The following is a 24,243-nucleotide window of genomic DNA, read 5'->3' as shown; positions in this document are numbered from 1 at the left end:
AGCTGTGAAAGAAGGAATCTTAATTCTTTAAATAAATAAAAGGATATTTAATTATACCATTATTAAGAATTCAGACTATTTTAAAAGTAGAGAAAATAATCCTAGAATCCTTTAGATTCACCTTAGTAGTAATAATAGGTAACAGTGTCTAGCACATAGTAGATACTCAACGTACACATTGCATGGAGTATCACACACCAGGCACTTTGTTAGTTTTTAAAAAATTATATTCCCTGGGGCGCCTGGGTGGCTCAGTCAGTTGGGCGTCCAACTTCAGCTCAGGTCACGATCTCGCGGTCCGTGAGTTCGAGCCCCGCGTTGGGCTCTGGGCTGATGGCTCAGAGCCTGGAGCCTGCTTCCGATTCTGTGTCTCCCTCTCTCTCTGCCTCTCCCCCGTTCATGCTGTATCTCTCTGTGTCTCAAAAATAAATGAACGTTAAAAAAAAAAGTTGTTTTTTTTTTTTAATTTAAAAAAAAAATTATATTCCCAGTTTACAGATGAGGAACTTGATACAGAAGGAAGTTAAATAAGTTACCTAAAGCCAGGATTGGAACCTGTTTGGCTACAGAATGTACAATTAGAACCATTTTACTGATAGTAATGGCAGTATAAGCAATTTATTCACATAAGTTTCTTCACTTTCTTATTCCCCGTTAGAAATCATATATTTGTTAAAAGAGGAAATTGTTAACTATTAATACTCCTGAAATACCAGCTCCTTATATGCCTTGACTATAAAGATTTATAGACCTGTATGTCCTTACCTTGAAACTTTATCATTAAATACTGCTTCCTTTGGGCTCTTTCATTTGGCCCTCCTCTTTCTCCAGTCAGAGCATTGTTTTCTATCATCTGTACCATTACACTCTCAAAGTTGTTCTCTTTACCTCTAGTCCTTCAGTCCTCACTACCTCACCCAGTCCATTTGTCTCCTCCTGCCAACACATAATTCCCTGCATAATATTTCTTATTTATTCTATTTATCTTTATTCATCATATTATCTTTTTCTTTAAAACTATACCTTTCGGGGCGCCTGGGTGGCTCAGTCCATTAAGCGGCTGACTTCAGCTCAGGTCATGATCTCGCGGTCCGTGAGTTCTAGCCCCAGGTTGGGCTCTGTGCTGACAGCTCAGAGCCTGGAGCCTGCTTCAGATTCTGTGTCTCCCTCTCTCTGACCCTCCCCTGTTCATGCTCTGTCTCTCCCTGTCTCAAAAATAAATAAACGTTAAAAAAAAATTTTTTTTAAAACTATACCTTTCAACTATAGTCATTTCAAAGAGGTACTTGACCCAGATGTATATGGACGGGTGTTGCTTTTCTCTTTCCCCCTTTTATTTTCTTATTTTTAAATATGAGCATAATGATTTCTGCCTTTCTTATTTTATATATGTGAAATAAATATAAAACAATAAATGCATGGTAAAACACTTCAGAAAGTCCAACACACCATAGAAATTTATGGGATTATTGTTACTTGGTAAGGATTAAGGCAGTTTTGACGGATTCAGCTTTTTTGTACTACAAACTAGAGGTGGTTTATTTGGATAGCCTTTCAAGACCACTGAAACACAGCATCATTTGCCTTTAAATTCCTTTATCAGATAATAAAGTCTGAAATTCCTTCTGACTCATCAACTGTTCTTTCTCCCTTCATACTTGAACTATTTTCTATTTCTATAACATCTGGTTCTCTCCAGATCATCTCTAAATTTCATGGAATCATATGGATCATCTAATCTGGTTTTTGTCTTTATTTGAGCTGCAGAACCCTCAGCGTGAGATGTGGAAGCTCAATATTAAGATAAATAAGGTAGAGCTGTTGTGATTGAAGGAAGCGTTGGAGGAACACTGGACATATACCAGGGGCTCTTTCTCCTCTATTAGTAGCCATGAAGGGTCTCCATGGAACCTCTAGGACTTCTCAGAGCACAATTTAAAAACCATTAACTGGATCCAATCTCTCCTTTTTTTGGAAAGGGAACCAAAACCTCAAGGGAGTAAGTGAATTACTTAAGGTCAATCAGCTTGTAAAAAATACTCTCCATTTATCCTCTATTGTACTATGTAATGTTTGTAGTAAGTAATAGTCTAAACAACCTGTATATTTTACAATGTAGCTGAAATTTTTCTTGTAGTGGACATTGTGACAATTCCCCCAATATCCAGTCTACCTTATATGATCAGTCTGTCTCTAAGGCACTTAATATACTCTCCATTTTTCATGCCAGTGTTTGGTTCACGAATGAGCTTGTGATCTAGTTCTGGCCAGCAGGAAGTGGTTCAAAGAAAAATTTTCTTACTCTTCAGGAGTTCCAGGAAGACACAGTTGCTATGCAGTACCTATATTGGCTTCTTCCTATAGTCTCAACAGTGGAACAATGAGGACAGTCCCAGGAATGGAAAGTGGAGAAATAAAAATATCCTAGTCTTTGATAATACCTAGTCTTTAATAAATATCCTAGTCATTGAGTCCCTGAATCAACCAACACAAGAACCTGCCCAACTTTTAATTTTTTAATTTTTTTAAATAAGTTTTTAATTTTAATTCCAGTATAGTTAACACACAGTGTCATATTTCAGGAATATAATATAGTGATTCAGCAGTTATATACATTACTTAGTGCTCATCATATGTGCATTCTTTAATCCCCCATCACCTATCCCGAACCTCATCCCCCCATCCAACTCTCCTCTGGTAACCATCAGTTCTCTATAGTTAAGAGTCTGTTTCTTAGTTTCTCTGTCTCTCTTTCTCTCTCTCCCCCTCCCTCCCCCCCACCTTTTCCACAGTGGCTGCACCAGTTTGCTATCCCACCAACAATGCATTACTGTTCTCTTTTCTCCACATCCTTGCCAATACTTGTTGTTTCTTGAGTTTTTGATTTTAGCCATTCTGACAGGCCTGAGGTGATAGCTCATTGTAGTTTTGATTTGCATTTCCCTGATGATGAGAGATATTGAATATCTTTTTATGTGTCTGTTTGCCATCTAAATTTCTCTTCAGAGAAATGTCTGTTCATGTCTTCTGCCTATTTTTTAATTGATTATTTGGTTTTTGGGTGTTGAGTTTTATAAGTTCTTTATATATTTTGGATACTCACCCTTTATCAATTATGTCACTTGCAAATATTTTCTCCCATTCTGTAGGTTGGCTTTTAATTTTGTTGATTGTTTCCTTTGCTGTGCAGAAGCTTTTTATTTTGATGTAGTTCCAATAGTTTATTTTTGCTTTTATTTCCCTTGCCTCAGGGGATATATCTAGAAAAATGTTGCTAAAACTGATGTCAGAGACATTACTGCCTGTGGTCTCTTCTAGGATTTTTTTGGTTTCAGGTCTCACATTTAGGTCTTTAATCGATTTTGATTTTAGTTGTGTATATGGTGTAAGAAAGTGGTCCAATTGCATTCTTTTGCATGTATCTGTCCAGTTTTCTCAGCACCATTTTTTGAAGATACTTTTTCTCATTGGATGTTCTTTCCTGCTTTGTCAAATATTACTTGACCATATATTTTTTATTTTTTTAATATTTATTTTTGAGAGAGAGAGAACAAGTGGGGGAGGGGCAGAGAGAGAGAGAGAGGGGGACAGAGAATCCAAAGCAGGCTCTAGGTTCTGAGCCTTCAGTGCAGAGTCCAACATGGGGTTTGGACCCACGAACTGTGAGATCATGACCTGAGCCGAAGTCAGACGCTTAACTGACTGAGCCACCCAAGAGCCCCTTAACCATATAATTATTTCTGGGTTTTCTGTTCTGTTCCATTGATCTATGTGTCTATTTTTTTAAAGTTGTTATTTATTGAGAGAGAGATAGACAGATAGGAGTGGGGGAGTAGCAGAGAGAGGGGGAGAGAATCCCAAGCAGGCTCTGCACTGTCAGTGCAGAGCCCAACATGGGGCTTCATCCCACCACCCTGGGATCATGATCTGAGCTGAAATCGAGACTCAGGCGCTTAACCAACTGAGCCACTCAGGTGCCCCTGTGTTTGGTATAATTGTAGATGGGATTGTTCTTTTTTTTTTTTTTTTTAACATTTATTTTTTTGAGAGAGAAAGAGGCAGAGTGTGAGCAGGGGTGCGGCAGAGGGAGACACAGAATCTGAAGCAGCTCCAGGCTCTGAGCTATCAGCAGAGGGCCCAATGTGGGGCTTGAACCCATAAACTGCAAGATCATGACCTGAAGTTGGATGCTCAACCAGCTGAGCCACCCAGATGCACCTAGATGGGATTGTTTTCTTTATTTCACGTTCTGCTGCTTCATTATTAGTGTATAGGAATGCAGCAGATTTCTGTGTCTGTTTTTGTTTTGTATCCTGTGACCTTACTGAATTCATTTATCAGTTCTAGTAGTTTTTTGGTAGAGTCTTTAGGATTTTCTATGTATAGCATCATGTCATCTGCAAATGGTGAGAGTTTTATTTCTTCCTTACAAATTTGGATCCCTTTTATTTCTTTTTGTTGTATAATTGCTGGGACTAGGACTTCCAGTACTATGTTGAATAAAAGTGAAGAACCTGCTCAACTTTGGACTCCCTGTTATGTGGAAGAATAAATGTCCTTAGTATTTGATGGTTTAAATATGGTTTTCTGATACCTGTAACCAAAGCATCCTAATTGATACTGCTGACACTTTGTGTTTTAATTACAGAATATTGTGTTTTGCAAAATATTGGATGTCTAAAATGTAAAATGGGTTCATTTTATATCATCTGTGTGATAAACTCACTTTTTAAGTGTCTTTTTAAAAAGAATTATTTATTTATTTTTATTTTAGAGAGAGTGCAAGCTGGGGAGAAGGGCAGAGGGAGAGAGAGAATTTTAAGCAGGCTCCATGCTCAGCTCAGAGCCCAATGTGGGGTTTAGTCTCATGACCCTGGGATTATGACCTGAGCTGAAATCAAGAGTTGGACAGTCAACCAACTGAGCCACCCAGGTGCCCTTTAAAGTTCTTTACAAATGCCTTTGGCTCCCTGATCATCATTTTTCTTCCATTCCTCCAAAGTTCTATCTTAAGGTCTCTGTTATTCTTTTCTCGTATTACCTCTTTCAGTTAGCTCATATTCTGTGATTCAGTGATTCACTTCATGCAGATGACTTTACGTTTCCAGCCTCACATTTCCCTTAATATCAGTTCTATATTTTCAGCTACCTGAAGGGTCATCTCTTTCTATGACTTATTGTAAATTCAGGGTTAGCAGAGCACATACTGGATTGATTCTTCATTCTCAACATCCCTCCTCTCTCCCCCGGCCATCCCCCAAATTCATATAACTCTCCTTTCAAAGGAAATCTTCTTGCTGACAGTGAAGATGAACCATTGCTAGGACATTGGAACTTCATTTGGGGGAATTTATCATGGGTAGCCTTTTATAATTTGAAAAAAAAAACATGAATGAAAGACTTTTATATATATATATATATATATATCTATATAAAGACATATATATATCTATATCTAGGTATAGATATAGATATAAAGATATAAATAATAACCTCTGGCTCAGGCTTAGTCATTTGTGCTTTTTTCGCTTGCTTGATAGTCTCAGATCGTTAACCTCTTGTTTCTTGTCTTAAATACATTTTCATCTATTTCATCAGTGAAGTAGACTTCCCATTTCTTTTCCATTTTCATGCTTTCTCTTCCACATTTTATGGTTTTTATTTTCATTTCTCCTAGCTTCACCTAGATATTCTGGAATAATTTTTTTCCTTCATTCCCTTTGTCTACTCAATTATATCTTAAAATATCTCATATATTCCATTCTCCATTTTCAGTAATATAGACATTTATCATCTCATGCCTGGATTAATAAAACAGCCCCTTAGCCAAAGTTCTTTTATCTGGTTTTTATTCACTTTTGTTGCCAAACTAACTTTATTAGGTTACTAGTGTAATGCATTGCTTCTCTGTGCTGGACATACTAGATATTTAGTATATATAGAAGGAACGATAGATTGAATAACTTCTCTTTTGCCTAATGAATCAAGTCCCAAATTGTTTCTACTTTATTGAGACAAATTGACATATAACATTATGTAAGTATAGGTGTACAACATATGATTTAGTCCCATACTTCTTTAATTGGCCTTCCAGAACTTCCAAAGTCTGGCCACATTCTACATCTTCAGCATTGTTTCCTACTATTTATTAAGCATCTTCTGTTCTATTTAATGCAAAATGTTTGTTGCAATTATTATAATTCTTCACTTTGCCTTTCTTTTTTTGCCTTTGCTCCCCTCCATTTCTCCTGTCCACACTCAAAATGCCTTCTCTCAGTTTACTTGTATTAAACAGGATTGAGTCAGGAAACAGATGGCACATTGGAATAGGTAAAAGAGAAAAGTTTGATGAAGAAGCTGTTTACAAAGTTATGGGCAGGGTTCAGGGGAACCAACAGGGATAATGAATCACCACAGCGACAGAAGCAGTGGGGGAATGATTATACCACATAAACCCCAGGGGAAAGGGAAGGAAGCAGCTACTGGGAACCTGGAGAGAGCTATAGGCACAGCTGTAGAAGAAAGCTGAATTCAGAAGCTGTGACCTTTGGCAAAGGTACAGAGCTATTGTCATTTTGTGGCCATATAGGGAGAAAACTGGGGAAATACCTCTATCTGTCTGTCTTCCCAGGATACTGATTTACTGGTGCCTTCCAGAGATTGAACCCAGCCAGAAGCAAGAAAAACTGCTACATCCACAGATATCAGCACACAGGGGACAGAGCAGTATGGAGAAAGGGTGGAGAGTGAGTCAGGAGAGATAAATGGAGAAAATCCAGTATATTACTCATTCTTCAAGGCCTGCCTTCTTTGTTCAGACTTCTTTCATTATTCAGTATATGCTGATTGTTCTCTTTGTACCAGCCATTAATTTGCCTGCTTTCCTAAGCATGAAGTCCTGTCTCTTGACCCATGTTTAAAAAAAAAAAAATTATTTATTTATAAACATTTATTTATTTTTGAGACAGAGACAGAGCATGAACGGGGGAGGGTCAGAGAGAGGGAGACACAGAATCCGAAACAGGCTCCAGGCTCTGAGCTGTCAGCACAGAGCCCAACATGGGGCTCGAACTCAAGGACCGCGAGATCATGACCTGAGCAAAAGTCGGTCACCCAACCGACTGAGCCACCCAGGCACCCCTCTTGACCCATGTTTTACTTTAGCAGTCATTTTAGTCAGTGCACATATCTAAAAGGGACATGTGAACTAAGACCAGTTAATCCTTTCTTCTGGATTTTGAACTAGGTATTGAGTTATGATTGGGTGAAGTTTTCTCTGGGCAGCTGAAGCTATAACATGAAGAACTCTGGAAGTTTTGGCAGCACTATTTTCTGCTGTTCCTTTTTCAGCTTCCTTGATATTACACTCTTGATTTTCCACCTACCTCAGTTGACTGTACTTCCTTCTAATATTAGCTTCTTCTCTAATCCATGAGTGTTGGAGTTCTTTAGGACTCAGTCATTTGCCATCTTCTGTCTTCTAACTAATAACTCTAAGTGATTGCACCTGTTTCCATGGCTTTGTATTCTATTATATACTATATTATACTACATATGTGTATATACTGTACTCTGATATGTGAGAAATGTGTTTATTTTGAAAAAAATACTAATCAGTACAATGAAGAAAATAAAAATTTCCTGTAGTCTTACCACCCTAATGAACTTTTTTTTCCCTTCAGAAGAGTTATTATTTATTCAGTTCTTACAGTCTTTTGTTTTTTAATTTTTTTAACAAATTCTTTTTTTTAATTTAAATCAAAGTTACTTAACATATAGTGTAGTAATGATTTCAGGCATAGAATTTAGTGGTTCATCACTTACATACAACACTGACTGCTCATCCCAACAAGTGTCCTCCTTAATGCCCATCGCCTATTTAGCCCATCACCCCATCCAATACCCCTCCACCAACCCTTAGTTTGTTCTCTGTATTTAAGAGTCTCTTATGGTTTGTCTCCCTCTCTGTTTTTATCTTATTTTTGCTTCCCTTCCCCTATGTTCATTTGTTTTGTTTCTTAAATTCCACATATGAGTGAAATCATATATTTGTCTTTCTCTTACTTTGCTTAGTATAATACACTCTAGTTGCATCCATGTTGTTGCAAATGGCAAGATTTCATTTTTTTTGATAACCTAGTAACATTCCATTGTGTGTGTGTGTGTATGTATCATATCTTCTTTATCCATTCATCAGTCAATGGACATTTGGGATTTTCCATACTTTGGCTATTGTCAATAGTGCTGCTGTAAACATTGGGGTGCACGTACCCCTTTGAATCAGCGTTTTTGTGTCCTTTGGATAAATACCTAGTAGTGCAATTGCTGGGTCATAGGGCAGTCCTATTTTTATTTTTTTGAGTAACCTCCATACGGTTTTCCAGAGTGGCTGCACCAGTTTGCATTCCCACCAGCAGTGCAAAAGGTTCCTCTTTCTCTGCATCCTAGCCAACATCTGTTGTTGCCTGAGTTTAGCCATTCTGATAGGTGTGAGGTGATATCTCATTATGGTTTTGATTTGTATTTCCCTGATGATGAGTGATGGTGAGCATTTTTTCATTACATACCATCTTTTAAAAGTTGAAGTATATTAGGATTCTTAACTGTAAGTTGATTTTGTCAGCAAAAGAATTTAAAACTTTTTTAAATGGTTATTTTTGAGAGAGAGAGGAGAGAGAGAGAGCATGCGCGTGCAAGTGAGTGGAGAAGGGGCAGAGAGAGAGGGAGACACAGAATCCAAAGCAGGCTCCAGGCTCTGAGTTGTCAGCACAGAGCCTGATGTGGGGCTCAAACCCACGAAGTGCAAGCTCATGACCTGAGCCAAAGTCAGCTGCTCAAGCGACTGAGCCACCCAGTTGCCCCAGCAAAGGAATTTAGATGTTGGTCATCTCAGACTTAGAAAATGGTCAGAAAGGGAACCTATGCAGTATTGAAGAGCATGCCATAAAATCAACTTCAGTCCTGAGTATTGTATGTTGTCACTATTGACTGTAATGATGCTGCTACGCTACTGTGGTGTCATTGTTGCCCATGGAAACTTGATGTTACTAGCATTGCCCCTGCAGACTGTCAACAGATGGATTTGCAACAGTTCTTGTTCTTTGTGATATTAGTTTCTCATCCAATATCCAGGACAGGTGTATCTGATTAGCAGAGTCTGGCCTCATGCTCATAAAGCTAGTATCTGCCATGTCTGGCTTCTCTAGTGGGCAGTGGACTCTTGTAGAATTCCTCCAGAATTCAAAGGGAGTTCAGATACTGTGTAGTTAAGAATGTGAAAATCACATTCTTGAGTGTTTAATATAGTGAGTATACACAGAACAGCAGTATAATAAATTATACACCAATTCAGAAGTTGGTATTTCAGAATTATAATGTGTTTGGATGATATCTATTAAGCTCAATGGATATGTAACTTCACAAATGAAGACTTCTTTTATATTCCCTGTGATTCTAATAATCTGCAGTGATGCTAGAGTTATTTTTTTGAGTTACAAATCTTATGTCTTTCTCCTACTCAGAATCCTTCAATTTTTTTTTTTTTTGAGAGGGAGGAGGGGCAAAGGGAGAGGGAGAGAGAGAATCTTAAGCAGGCTCCATGCCCAGCATGGAGCCCAACATGGGGCTAGATCTCATGACCCTGAGATCATAACCTGAGCCCAAATCAAGAGTCAGACACTTAACTGACTGAGCCACCCAGGTGCCCCCAAATCCTTCAATTATTACCTCATTGACTAGAGGATAAAATTAAAACTTTTTATCTTGGCCCACAAATCCCTTTCAAAATTTGAATCTTGTCAAATTTCTAGCCACAATCACAAATACTCTACTCCTCCCCCTTACCCATAACATATAAGCTCCAACTATATCCTATTCTGGTTCCCTGAAAAATACCATGCTCTTTTATGTTTCTGCATGTTTGTACGTGTAGAATCTTTTTGTCTGGAATATGTACTCCTTTTTTGCCTTCTTTGCAAATTTATCTTTGAAGACTCCATTCAGAAACCGCTTTTCCTAATAGTGCCTTCTTGATGCCCTCAACCAAACTCCTTCTTTCTTTATGTTTCTGTGCATTCCTATACTTTAGCAGTCATCACATTATATTGTGATTATTTCTTACAGAAACTTTTATTAGATGCTAACAAACTTGGAAACTGATAGTCTTTTATTTCCTTTTTTTATCTCAGAAGATTTTTGTTAAATAAGTAATCAATGAAAACACCCTACTTCCGGTTGGTTAGTTCATTTGGTTTGTGTGCTCTTTTTAAGAGGAAAAAATCCTGCATTCTATCCTTGTATCATTGTGTCTATGGTTATAGCCACAAATAGCATTCCCACCTTGGCTAATTATCTTGCAACAGAACTAGGGGAAATAGACCTTGATGGACCAGTAATATTGTCTTAAATGATAGGTTTAAAATGGTCTTTAAAACTGTCAGAAAAGTACCTTGCTGTGATGAAATGTTTATACTGAATTTTCTGTTTATATTTCTCATGTTAAGGAACTTAAAAAAGTTACTTCAGACTTGATAAAGTCCAAGGTCACATGTCAACAAGAGATAGGAGAAGAAAACATCCATTTAACAATTAAAGAACAAAAATTTCAAGAACTTCAAGAAAGATTCAACATGGTATTTAATTAAATGCATTCATGTTTATATAATTGTTTTTGTAAAATTTATGAGAATTTCAGGATTATAATATAAAAGCATTCCTTTGTAAAAATATATCTAGTAAAAAAAAGGTATTATGAATTATTTTTCACTCTAGGTAATTTTTGCCATTATCAGCAAGAATTTAAGACAATAAAATTTGTCTATAACCATTTTATTTCCACTTTAATGTAGTGTCAGGTAATCTTATGGTACAATGGTGTCTCCAGAAAAGCTTTTGGAGATAAGAAATTTTGTAGTTTTTTTAACATTAATATTTATAAATTTGTACACCAGTCTGTATTGGGTGTCTAATACAGTCTTTATTTCACTAGAACCACTACTGCCCCAGCAAACAAAGGTTGGTACTCTGGGGTGGTAAGGGGTCATGGCACTCCTAAACTTGTTGAGCACTGAATTAAATGTAGAATTTTCTGAATTTTATGTCATAACTTTAAAATTACTCAATTTTTTAAAGGAATTGGAATTAAATAAGAAGATTAATGAAGAGATTACGCATATTCAAGAAGAAAAACAGGCAAGCAATCATAAGATATTTTGGAAGCCAGTAAATATTTTTAAAACTGATATAACGTGAGAAATAAACAAGTTCAGTAACAAATGGAATCATGTGTAGGTCAGTTGCTAGCACATAGTAAGCACTCAGGGTCATTTGAATGGATACATGTGAACCTTTATAATCAGGTCTCACATATGCTCCCATTAAAAAACAAATCAGAGAAATGGGAAGATGTTTGTCATAGGGGACAAACTTCCAATTATAGTATGAGCAAGTTCTTGGGGTTTAATGTACAGCATGATGATTTTAGTTAACAGTACTGTATTACATACTTGAAAGTTGTTAAGAGAGTAGATCTTAAATGTTCTCACCACACACACACAAATAGGAACTATGTGAAGTGGTAGAGATGTTAATTAATCTTATGGTAATTATTTAGCACTATATACGTGTATCAAATCATCATGTTATACAACTTAAGTTGACACAATGTTATGTGTCAATTATATCTTAATAAAGTTGGAAAAATATTATAATATTTAATAAAAAGGATAAAAATAAATCAGTTTTTTCCTTGATAGTTTAGACCATTGGTACCCTAGCAGGTAATTACTGAAATGTGTGTATGCTTAGAGCATACATTTACAGGATGTTATACTCTCATTTAAATCTATTTGATATTTATAATTTTTCTATTTAAAAAAAAAGGTCCATGAAAGAAAAGTTCTGTTTCTTTTTTTTCTTTTCTGCTTTTCTTCCATTTCATTATGAATGCATATCATGACATTTTAGCCCGTTAGCAGTATGACATTTTAGTAAGGATTTATGTTTACCTTTTTTAAGACAAGCCAACAATAATTTTAGTTTTGAATTCTTCACATTTTTCAGTAGTGTCTCATAATCCATGGTCCATTTCAAAAAACTTTGTTAATTATTTGAAGAACTCTTGGAAATAGTACTTTGTAAGAAATTATACAAGTTATTTTAGATATTAAGTTAGTAAAATATGCTATTAGTTTATTTCAGTATCTTGTTATGGTATTTAAATTAAACTATAAAGATAATAAGTTAAGAAATTAGAAAAAGTACTTTAAGAATGAATTTAGAAACATACCTACAAAATTTTTTCAACTAATATATTTATACTCTTTTAAAGGATATCATCACTTCTTTCCAACATATGCAGCAGTTACTTCAGCATCAAACTGAAGTTAATACTGAACTGGAAGCAGAGTTGAAGGTGTTGAAAGAAAATAATGAGGTTGTATATAGATATATAGATATAGATATAGTGTATTTATATCTAATGAGCTTTACCTGTTTAGTTGCATTTATCTGCCCAACTTTATCTGGGATCATTTTGAATTTTAGGGGTAAGATATGGCCTTCTTCACCAACTTGGTATCAATGTCTAAAGTAATCAATATATGTGTGTATATATATATATTTTTTTTTTAATTTAAATTTAAGTCACTAGTTAAGTGTTAAGTTTTATCAAGTATCTGACTTAATTTTGTAACAGATTGGATGAGATTTTTTTTCTTTGTCTTAGAATTATGGCAAAGACCAAAACTGAAAATAGAAGGTGATAAGTGTCACGATATTCTAAGAGAACAGTCAGTGAACTCCCAGAAATTGAGGCAGACCCCTCTTCATGGGTTTAGGTAGAACTGGCCCTGTTATCACAGCAATCACACCATCATCTTATTTCCATATTTAAAAAAAAATGGAGAGAGGAATAAATTATGGTCACTGATGTTTTGGGAGTAACAGTTCCATAAGAGAGGCTTTTCTATTACATCCCTAGTTGGGAGGGGTCATACATTTCCCCTAATAAGCTAGGTGAAGGAGTCTTTGTGAAAATCATGTAAAGATTGGGGTACAAAAGGAAAGTGCCATCTTGTTTTGTGGATGGATGCTTGAGATGCTATAAAAACTTGAAGGTTCACTCTGGTGTTGGCAGTAGAATAAAATGTGATAAGTTCATGTGGAAGAACTGGCATATGTTTTTTGAAGTTTGGAATTATACCAAGAGCATATAGACTAGTGCACAGTTATGTTCCAGAAATTTCAAGGAGGAAAGTTTTTGAAGTGATCTTTACCAATGGGGCTTGAAGTGTATTATGCTTGTTCCAATACTGTATGGCCCAGTAAGGGTGCAGAAGAGAGACATTTGGTGGTTTCTCGGTTCCACATGAAGGAACATGGAGGTTAGTGGAAGGGCAGAAATTGCTCTGTGTCCCCCTGGCCAAGTGATTGGATGTCTAAGTCAAGAGAAGGAGGTGGGGACATGTTCCACTGGGGTGGCCAGTGGAAGATATTTGTGTTCCTCTGAAGGAAATCTTGGAAATGAAGGTAAAGCTGAACATTTTTCAAGAAAACTACAATCACAGGGTACCTGGGTGGCTCAGTCAGTTGGGCATCTGACTCGATTTGGGCTCAGGTCATGATCTCACGGTTTGTGGGTTCCAGCCCTGTGCAGAACCTACTTGGGATTCTCTCTCTCTCTCTCTCTCTCTCTCTCTCTCTCTCTCTCTCTGCCCCTCCTCTCTCACTCTCTTTCTCTCTCTCTCTCTCTCTCTCTCTCTCAAAAATAAGCTTAAAAAAAAAAAAAAAAAGAGAAAACTACAATCACTTCCCATGGAAAGACCACCATCAGCAGAGGCCAAGGCCAACTTCCTGGGTATATAACCAGTGCAGTTGCATAGGGATCCATACTCAGAAGGGCTTTTTGCTTCAGGTTTAATGTTCTGTGTTCACGGTCTTGAAATTTTCAACTTTAAATTTATGTTTTGTAAATTAAGTCTGATGGGAAAATGGAGCCTGCACTGGAGTCTTGGAGCCTCAGCTCAGGCTTTGCCGTGTCTCCTACTGCCTCTCAGGATGAGTTTTTGGCTGCTGGTTCTGCCATACTTTGGTACGCTAGGCCCTGCCTGGCCTCATCCTCTCTGCTTCTGTTCCACCACTGTTGTGGTCACGTTCCTGGGGAGAGGTTTGTGTTCTACTGTTGCTCTTTATGTTTGGTGGAGGGCTAAATATAGCAGGGAGGGTCTAGGTCCATTGCATATGTCTGCAGCATCATCTGTCTCAGGTTGGCAATACCTTGGCACATTAGGTAGGTGACTTGGCAGGGGGTGAGTCCTCAATCCAGGTATTGAGATGTATCCCTGCCTGGCATTTGCAATCTGTTGGGGGTTACCCATCTGCCATGAGTTGGGGCAGAGGTCCCATGAGACAGGAAGATTGACTTCCTCACCCCCAGCCAGGACATACATGGGTCCAGCAGCTTGCAGGAGGTAGAACCCAGTAGTTGGTGGATCTACTAGTGTTGAGTTGTACGGTGAGGCCCTCAGGCATCTGTGAGGATCTGAATTTGCCCTATGAGTATCCCTTTGCCCAGGGGCCCATGACATTAAATAGAAAGTAAAAAGCACGATGACATGATAAGCTCATAGGGAGAGAGAGAAAGGGGGAGTGACCATGAAGGAAGGAAAAAGTTTTGTATTTTCGTATCTTCAATAACACCTTTTCTGTGCTTTTTAAATTTTGCACTGGGCCCCACAAAGTATGTTGAATTCATCATCATTGACTGGAGCCAGACTTAACCTGAACAATGCCAGAGTTGTCTCCTCATCATTGATGTTCTATGACTAATTATGTAAAGAGAGTTTTGGCTTTTTTATTTCTCTTGCCTGCCCCTAATATTATAAAACTTAGACCTGGAGGGACGCCTGGGTGGCTCAGTCGGTTAAGCATCCAACTCTTAATTTTGGCTCAGGTCATGATCTCACAGTCATGAGATTGAGCCCCCTTGCAGGACTCTGAGCTGACAGCACGGAGCCTGGTTGGGATTCTCTCTCTCTTTCTCTCTGCACCTCTCCCTCCTCAAAATAAATTAACTTAAAACAAAAACAAAAACAATTTAGACCTGGAAGAGAGAGAGGGAAGAGGTTTGCCAGAGTCAAACTCCTCCTTCCTCTTAACCTCTTCACCTCTTCCAGTAAGACTAGTGAAAAATCTCTGAAAGTCCAGCTATAAGCAAGTATCCCCCACCTCCTTTACTTATCTACAGATAGATAGCTGGGACTTTCTCTAATATTTTAAACCTTATCACAAGAAACATGGGATAGAATTTACCCAAATTCTTTATGAGTAGCAGTTACCAGGACTGTTTTCTAGTCCATTTAGAGGAGTTGAAACAGATTTTTAGGATGAACAAAATATTAATAATCAGCCAATCCAGTCATTTCATTTCATGATGAACTAGAGGTCCGGAAAGTGTAAGCAATATAGTTCAAGGCTTCTTAATTAGTGGCAATCCTCAATTTAAATTTTTGTACTTGTTCTACTCCAGCACTATCTCTACATTACATTGTTAATGTATTCTTCCTAGATTAATGAGAGCTGCCACTTTTGTTAGATCAGTTATTTGAAAACTACAACTTTTAAATTGCTGTTCATGAGTTCTAAATGCAATGTTTTTGTGTTGCTTAATTTTGTTGGGTGTGAAGTGCATATGTATGTGTGTGTGTGTGTGTGTGTGTGTATAAGAAACATGTGAATATATACTAATATATATTTATATATATACACTGAATTAATCATGACCTTAACTATAGTTCCAAGATCTTTTAACTATAAGTGCTAATATCTTAGATAATCCAGGTGCCTCTCTCTGTAACTAGTACCATTATTATTTGAGCCTTGATAGTATGTAGAGAAACTAGATGTCATACAGAAATTTCATGCAAAGTATTGGCAAGAACAGGATAGAATTGTCAGCTTTTTATTTTTATAAGTAACAATATTAAAAATAAACACCATCTACCATCACTTTCATTTTATAAAAAAGAATATTTTTACACCACATATTAAGGATATGATCTCAGAATAAAGATAATCTTTTACAGGAAAAGACATTTGATGATTTATAAAGACTTTTTTTTTTTTTTTTTTTTTTTGCCATGAACTAGTGACATTTTGTCATGGATCAGTACTTGTTTGCAGACTGGTGTTGGAGAACCACTGATATATAGTATAACAAAATATTAATGTTGAACTGTTGCTGCAGATTATGCTGCATAGATATCTCAAGTGTTTTCTCAAGGAGCATTCTAATTCCACCTGTATTAAAAGGGATCATTACTCTTCATAATGGCCTACTGTTTTTCAGTGCTCTGCAATCATGCTGTCATCTGTCTCATTTTTTAATAGTAGTTTGGAGCATAGAGACCTGAATTCCCATGATAGACAATATTTCCTACTATAATTTAATCATAGTTTAGTCTAGATATGAGTCTAGTTATACTGCTATAGGCCTAGCATTAACAAGAATAGTTTAGTTAGTTTGCTCCTATAGTCGTAGTATTAACCAGAATAAGTTACTTAGTTTTTGGTATAGTAAAATATTAACAGATGGTTTATTTTGACTTTCCACAATATCGAGTTTTTCAAAATGTTTTTCAGATTTGTTAATCCAGGTGCAAATAATAACAAATAATTTTCTGAAAGAGTAAATTCCATGAGAACAGTAACATTTTCGTGCATTTAGCATAAGAGCTAAAAGAGTATCTGGCACAGAGTAGGAGCTCATTAAATTTTATTAAATTAATGAGTGATTAACAATGAATAAATTCAGAATCTTTGTAAGTTCAGATATTGCCAGATCCAGGCTTATGGTTAAACATGTTGAATTGAACCCACACATTCACTTCTATTTCCTTCTAAAACTGAAATAAAATGACAGTAAATCCACAAGGACAAGTATATAAGGAACCAATAAAAATTAAGGTTTGAAAGATGGAACCAGGGGCGCCTGGGTGGCTCAGTCGGTTAAGCGGCCGACTTCGGCTCAGGTCATGATCTCGCGGTCCGTGAGTTCGAGCCCCACGTCAGGCTCTGTGCTGACAGCTCAGAGCCTGGAGCCTGTTTCAGATTCTGTGTCTCCCTCTCTCTGACCCTCCCCCGTTCATGCTCTGTCTCTCTCTGTCTCAAAAATAAATAAACGTTAAAAAAAAAATTTAAAAAGCAAGTTGGAACCAGATGGAAAATTTGTAATTTACCTAGCAAATGAAAGAAAGTAGAAACCCAAGGCAAAGGTGCAAAAATGCTAAGGAATTGCAAGCATCGTGTGCCTCTAGAAACTGGTGTGCACCCGAAGCCAAAGGCTTCTATATAAGAAGCTAGAAGCTATCATACCTCCAAATTCTCTTTCCTACCTTGCCCAAAAAGGCACTGCCTGTCTCCTGCTTGACAGAAGATTGGAGATTTACCTGGAGAGTTTGAGGGACAACAGGTTGGGAAATCTAGTGGTTTGCTGGTGACCGCTTATAGTAGGGATTGCTGGTTGTCAGAGCTTTTGTCATTTGTGAGCTGCTTGTTAAACTAATGGTAGTTTTGAATCTGCCCATGGTGGGAATATTTAAAAGTGCCAAATGCTGTACCAATATGCTACTGAGACTGTTATATTGAGAACAGAGTGGGAAGTCTAAAATACTGATATCTGAGCCCTCCCTGCTCTGTTTCCCCATTTAGAGGACAGCTAGCCTTATCACTTCCAGGCAGGAGAATGGAAGATTCCTTTCTTGGGAAACTAACTTGCTCAAGAGAAAAGACTGTAGCTACTGCAGTTAAGCTCTCCCAGTGAACTAGCTCGGCCAGATCAACCTACAGTGAAGCCCATCATTTGACAAAACTTTCAACCAGCTTTTTAGTACTTCATTCTTAATACAAACATGCAGTTAAGGATCACTAGGCATAGTGAAGAAAGTCTCCACCATGCAAATCAGGCAAAACAAACAGGGAGATGGAAAGAAAACAAAACAAAACAAAACAAAAGAAAAAAAACTTGGAGAAACTAAGAAAATATACTCAGTAAAGAGAAATATATTTATTAATCCACAAAACAAGAATTAGGAGTCTATAAAGAAACACTGATAGAATAAAAGAGAACCCTTAAAATAAATATTTTAGGAGACATAAAAAGTATAGTGCAAAGTTTGGAGGATAATATTGAGATAATCTTCTAGAAAGTAGAACCAAAAGACAAGAAGATGGAAAACAGGAGGGAAAGAATATTAGGGGTTCAGTCCATGAGATTTAGTGAGTTTGAGGGAGAACAGAGAAAATGAAGAAGGGATGACCAAAGAAGTAATTACTAGAATGTAACCTAGAACTGAAGAATTTGAGTTTGTTTTGCTCAACACCAATACCTATCATTATGAAACTGAATACACACTTAGAAGATTCTAAAACTCTTTGTGGAAAAAAGAAGTAGGTCATATACAAAGGATTAAGACTAGGAATGGCAACATAATGACTTTAGACTTCTCACTGGCAGTGCTGAAAGATAGAAGATAATAGAACCATGTCTTCAGTGGTTGGAGAGAAATTGATTTCTAAAGCAGAATTGTACTGTATTCAGCCAAACAAATCACTATGTATTGGTAGAATAAAGATATTTTCAGACATTTAAGTCCTCAACAAAAGAAGCATCCTGTATCTCCCTTATCAAGAAGTAATGGAAAGTTTCTTTACCAAGACAAGAGAATAAACCAGGAAAGAGGAAACAATAGGATCTAGGAAACTGGAGACCCATCCCAGAAGAGAGAAGGAAATCCTCAGTGATCACCTGATCAGTGTAGTGGACTGAAAGAGCAATAGGTCCAAATTGTAATGGAAGAATGGAAAGTCTCCAAAGAGTGGAAACTGAGAAAGTGTCTGATATAGGTAGTTTCTTTTAGGTGAGGGTATGGGTCGGGACAAGAAATGATTGACATATGTAATACACTGTTTTAAGAACATAATGTTCTTGGTCATTTATTATTATTAGGATAGATACTGTAGTATCTCCTCTCACATCTCTTCTAAACTTTGATTTGTATATCTTCTAAAATATCACTTTCTTCAAGTGCCCAGTGATCCTTAACTACATGTTCATATTAAGAACGAAGTATTAAAAAGCTGGTTGAAAGTTATCAATATAGATACTGTATTTGTCAGAATGTTAAAATAGTAAGCATCTATTAAATACATGCATTGTAGGGGCGCCTGGGTGGCGCAGTCGGTTGGGCGTCCGACTTCAGCCAGGTCACGATCTCGCGGTCCGTGAGTTCGAGCCCCGCGTCAGGCTCTGGGCTGATGACTCGGAGCCTGGAGCCTGCTTCCGATTCTGTGTCTCCCTCTCTCTCTGCCCCTCCCCCGTTCATGCTCTGTCTCTCTCTGTCCCAAAAATAAATAAAAAACATTGAAAAAAAATTAAAAAAAATATATGCATTGTAAATATTCAGAAACTGTTCTATTATTATGTTCCATGTAAATTAAGAGGAACACATGACTTCTATAAAAATATTTACATGATTGGGGCTCCTGGGTGGCTCAGTCGGTTAAATGTCTGACTTTGGCTCAGGTCATGATCTCACCGTTTGTGACTTAGAACCCTGTATCGGGCTTTCTGCTGTCAGCACAGAGCCCATTTCAGATCCTCTGTACCCTCCTCTCTGCCCCTCCCCTGCATATAGGCACACACTCTCTTTCTCTCTGTCTCAAAAATAAAAAATAAACCTTTAAAAATATATATATTTACATTATCCTGAGGTAGAGGCAGTCAAGATAGGTATTCATTGAAAGTTATTAAAGTACAGTTATGCTCTTTATGTGCTAAAGGAGAATTTTGATGTTTAAACTGTAAAATGCTTTTTATTAGCTATTTCCATAATTTTACATAATAATGTCATTGTGTATTGATACTCTAGATGCAACTGAGAACAGGTGGATACAATTTTTTTTTTTAAGTTAATTTTTTTTCCCCAACATTTATTTATTTTTGGGACAGAGAGAGACAGAGCATGAACGGGGGAGGGGCAGAGAGAGAGGGAGGCACAGAATCGGAAACAGGCTCCAGGCTCTGAGCCATCAGCCCAGAGCCCGACGCGGGGCTCGAACTCACGGACCGCGAGATCGTGACCTGGCTGAAATCGGACGCTTAACCGACTGCGCCACCCAGGCGCCCCCAGGTGGATACAATTTAAATAGAATACTGTGAAGCCTTTAAAATGAGATAGATCTGTACTTTATGGCATGGAAAGTAAGCAAGAAATATTCATTTTTTAAGAAAAAAAATTGCAGAAGAACACAATATGTATGGTATGGTCTCATCTGTATTTGAAAAGACATATTTTATGTACTAGTATGCTTAGAGACAACTTCTGGAAGGCAACGCAAAAAACTGCTAGAGTGGTTACCTCTGGGGAGGAGAATTGGAGAGCTGATAGAGGAATACTTTACCTTTTCTTTCTACATCCTTTGTGTGGTTTGAAATGTTTACTTTGAACATACATAGCTTTCCTAATGATAAACTTAAAAATTCCAGATGTATTAGACATGTAGGTAGAGTTTTTAACTATTTTTTTTTTAACAGAAGTTTACTTGGATTATCAGCAGACATTGAAGAAACCTAATAATATTGGTGACAGTAATTTAATACGTTTCAAATCCTTGTCTTAGAAAACAGTATTTTTTAGTCTTAAAGGTTTTTTTGGAGGGGGTATAGTGATTATATTAATGTTAATTTATGAAGTAATGAGTTCATATGGTAAATATTGAAGCTGTACTAAAAATGTGTTAATTTGAAATTAAAAATTAAAATTGTATTAAAGGGTTTTTTAGCTAGTTAATTTCTAAAATAAATAGATATGGAAAAAATGTTCTGTGGTAGTTAAAATTTTGTAGTAGAGTTGGGCTGGATTATGCTACATTTCATATTTTTCAGTGCTGTACTTTATATTACTTTTTCAGTACATTAAAACTTATGCAGTGAAACTGAATAATGGCAATGTTTTTATACCCTTTTATAGCCATTTCTTTTTCATAACCTCCCCCTATTTCCTGTTAACTAAACTATAAGCACCTTTCTGTTAATTTATGAAAATTATTGTTGAGATAGCACATTATCACTGATCTGTATGGCACTTTCAGCATGTTAGAAGCAAAGGTCCAAGCAACATAAAACACATCAAAATTCATTAATGTGGTATTGATTATTTTTTGGATAATTAATTTTATTGCAGACCCTTGAAAGAGATAATGAGCTGCAAAGGGAGAAGGTAAAAGAAAATGAAGAAAAGTTCCTTAATCTTCAAAATGAGCATGAGAAAGCACTGGGAACTTGGAAAAAGCATGTAGGTTTATTAAATAGTAAAATATTAAAATATTTTAAATAGTTGTAGACATTAAAAATAACTATTAAATGCTAAGAAAATATTGCAAAAATCATATAGGAATAAAATCAGACACATGTTCTTCTTGCACTTGTATTTCCAAGAAGTGAATGCTGTTGAAAAGCTAAATTTAATAAAATTTCCTGTAATGCTTTCATGCCTGAAAAACCACACATATACATGTGTGTATATTTATATTTATATAAATATTGATATATATAATTTGAATGACTTCTCATATGTGACAGAGAAAAATTAATTACCTTTTCATAAAATAATTGCATAGTATTTTAGTAAATTATTAAAATAATTATATAGGTACTATTATTAGTAGCAGTTTTGTTGAGATGTATTAAAACCATGTTTAGAACGTGTACAGTATTTGAGTTCTATAGTATTAACATTTTATCATAAAGAATTGATATGTTATAAACATAGATATTTCCTTAAACCACATCCATTTATTTTACACTAAATTTTCATTTTAGTAAAGTAGATAATAAAAGTATGAAATGGTATAAATTAAAATTGTAAAATATAAAGGTTCACTTTAAATATTGGTGGGCCCCAAAACTGATGATTCTATTTTAATATGTATTTTCATTTCCATTCAATTCTTTCAAAAGAATTCACACAATAGAAAGTCATGATGAGTTTATGGAAACTATATTTTGGGAAAGAAAGATTATGTTTTGGACTATTATACTAATTACACTATACTTTTCTAATACTATAATAATGTAATATATTTTATACTAATATATATATCTGAGTACCAGGTTGATAAACATTTTATAGATTTTGATATAAATTGTTATATAAGTAACTCTTGATTTTCCAATTCATTTGCAGCTAACATGTTCTCTTAATTTGTATTTTGGAGAGATCAAGTCTTCACTGATGAATTTAATAAGGTTTATCCAAATCTCAAAAAGTATTTGTAGTTAGTTGTATCAGAATACTAAAAAATGCTTACTCTCTGTACAAGTAAAGTTTACTGTTAAGCAAGAAGCATAGTAACATTCATTTTAGCTTAAGTGAATTCACATTTCATCTTAACACTTCCTTATTATTCCTGATGTTTAGAAACCTTGGAAATGGTACTGTTGGGATAAGGAAAACTGTAAAGTGAAAAGAGAATATACTTAACTATGTCAACCATACCCCTCCCCCCACAAAAAGATTAGTTGCCCTAAGAAAATAAGACATTCCTTTTCCCTGAAACTATAACCATGCCCTTCTCATAGGGAAAAATCAATTGAATTCCAAAAAATAAGCAGTTTCAATAAGGTGAGGCCTCCATCTGTAAATTTGTATAAAATTGGTTTTGTCTTAAGATACTTTAGTTTCTACAATCATTTCACTTCCATATGCTTTAGTACTAAACAAAACATAGTTAAATAAGAAAAAGCTGCTATGGTTCTATATAAGAATTTTCTTGAGTGAGAAGTCAGATCTACTCTTTAATTGTATTTCTATCTCTTTGTAAGTTTTTCACCATTCTTGAGTGAAGGACAGTGCAGGTGTTGCTATAGGATTGTATCAAGATGGGTTTTTAAAAACTTAAAAAGATACTGGCAAAAATAAGATGGAATCATATAAACTGCTATTTCCACCCCTCTCCAAAACAACAACAGTAAAAGAAATACTGTACAAATAAAACTTTGTGACTATTATTAGATAGTACAGTTAAAATTCATTGAAATTTATAAAGAACATGTTGTATGCATCTGTTTGCATTTGACTAGTTATATAGTTAATGGATATACATAGACAAAAGACAATAAATGAGGTTGTTCAGAAAATACTTAGTGGAAGGGGTTGGTTATAAAAGGAATTCAATTCACAACATTTTTTGAGCATCTACTGTGTTAGGTACCATTCCAGGTACTGGATTTTCAGAAATGCCTAAAATAAATTTAGATTAATAAAGAGCTCACACTCTAAAAGGGACAGATAACTATGAAATTAACCACAGTAACATGGAGTAGTTTAAGTAGTATTAACAAATTTACTGTGAAAGTACAAAATAAATCATATCACTTAGCTAGGTTGGAGAAAGTTTTAGAGAAAAGATGACACTAGAGTTTGGTCTGGAAAGATAAATAGGGTTTCACCACACAATATGTGTCCATTTCCTACACTTCTCTTTCCATCCTGCTGGCATTCCACTTAGTAAAGAATGGGAAAAATCATGGAGGTGTGAAACTGCATCTTCAAGGGTGATGAGTAATCTGATTTGAATAAAGCATAGGATATGTGAAATGTGACATTGGAAAATAGGTTGAGATCATCTTTCAAAAGGCTCCTTACTAAGGAAGTTGAATTTTATAAGTAAAGGGAAGCCATTGAGAATATTAAAGCAGAGAAGCGACAGATCTTTTAGGAAAATAACTCCTGCAACAGAATGGAAGATGGCTTTATGGAAAGAGACCAGTAAGAGGAACACTGTAAATAATCTAACCTTGAGCCTATGATGGTGTCAGTGAGGACAACAGTAGTGAGAACAGAGAAGAGGAGTAGATGTGAAAAGCATTTAAAAGTGGAATTGGCAGAGCTAAGTGACATTTCACATAAAGTATTAGAAGGGGAAAGGAGTCAAACATGACTCTGTGATTAGTATAACTAGTAGAATGATAATGTCATTAAGTGACATAAGGAAGGTGGAAGGAGAAAAAGATTTGTAGATGAAAATGAGTTTAATTTGGAAGCTGCTGAATTTATACTGCCTGCAGGACATCTAGCCTGAAATGCATACCATGCATTTAGAAAACTTGAATCTAAGGAGAGGGGTTGGGAGATGAGATACAGATTTAAGATTTATTAGCATGAAGATGAAATTTGAAGGTATGGT

General features: G+C 36.0%; 1 protein-coding gene across 6 annotated transcripts in view; it reads left to right on the top strand.

Moving 5' to 3' along the window:
- The window catches only part of CCDC73 (coiled-coil domain containing 73), a 201,398-nt gene that overhangs the window by 150,915 nt on the left and 26,240 nt on the right, over nucleotides 1–24,243 (top strand). For all 6 annotated transcript variants that reach the window (XM_047879374.1, XM_047879373.1, XM_047879376.1 and 3 more), the window contains 4 exons: nucleotides 10,503–10,631; nucleotides 11,131–11,190; nucleotides 12,329–12,433; nucleotides 21,240–21,350. In XM_047879374.1, coding sequence (XP_047735330.1) covers nucleotides 10,503–10,631; nucleotides 11,131–11,190; nucleotides 12,329–12,433; nucleotides 21,240–21,350 — 405 coding nt within the window. The remainder of the gene's footprint in view (nucleotides 1–10,502; nucleotides 10,632–11,130; nucleotides 11,191–12,328; nucleotides 12,434–21,239; nucleotides 21,351–24,243) is intronic.

This window comes from Prionailurus viverrinus, chromosome D1 (assembly GCF_022837055.1).
Source record: "Prionailurus viverrinus isolate Anna chromosome D1, UM_Priviv_1.0, whole genome shotgun sequence".
Classification (NCBI taxonomy): Eukaryota; Metazoa; Chordata; class Mammalia; order Carnivora; family Felidae; genus Prionailurus; species Prionailurus viverrinus.
This window is presented reverse-complemented; position numbering and strand designations above follow the sequence as displayed.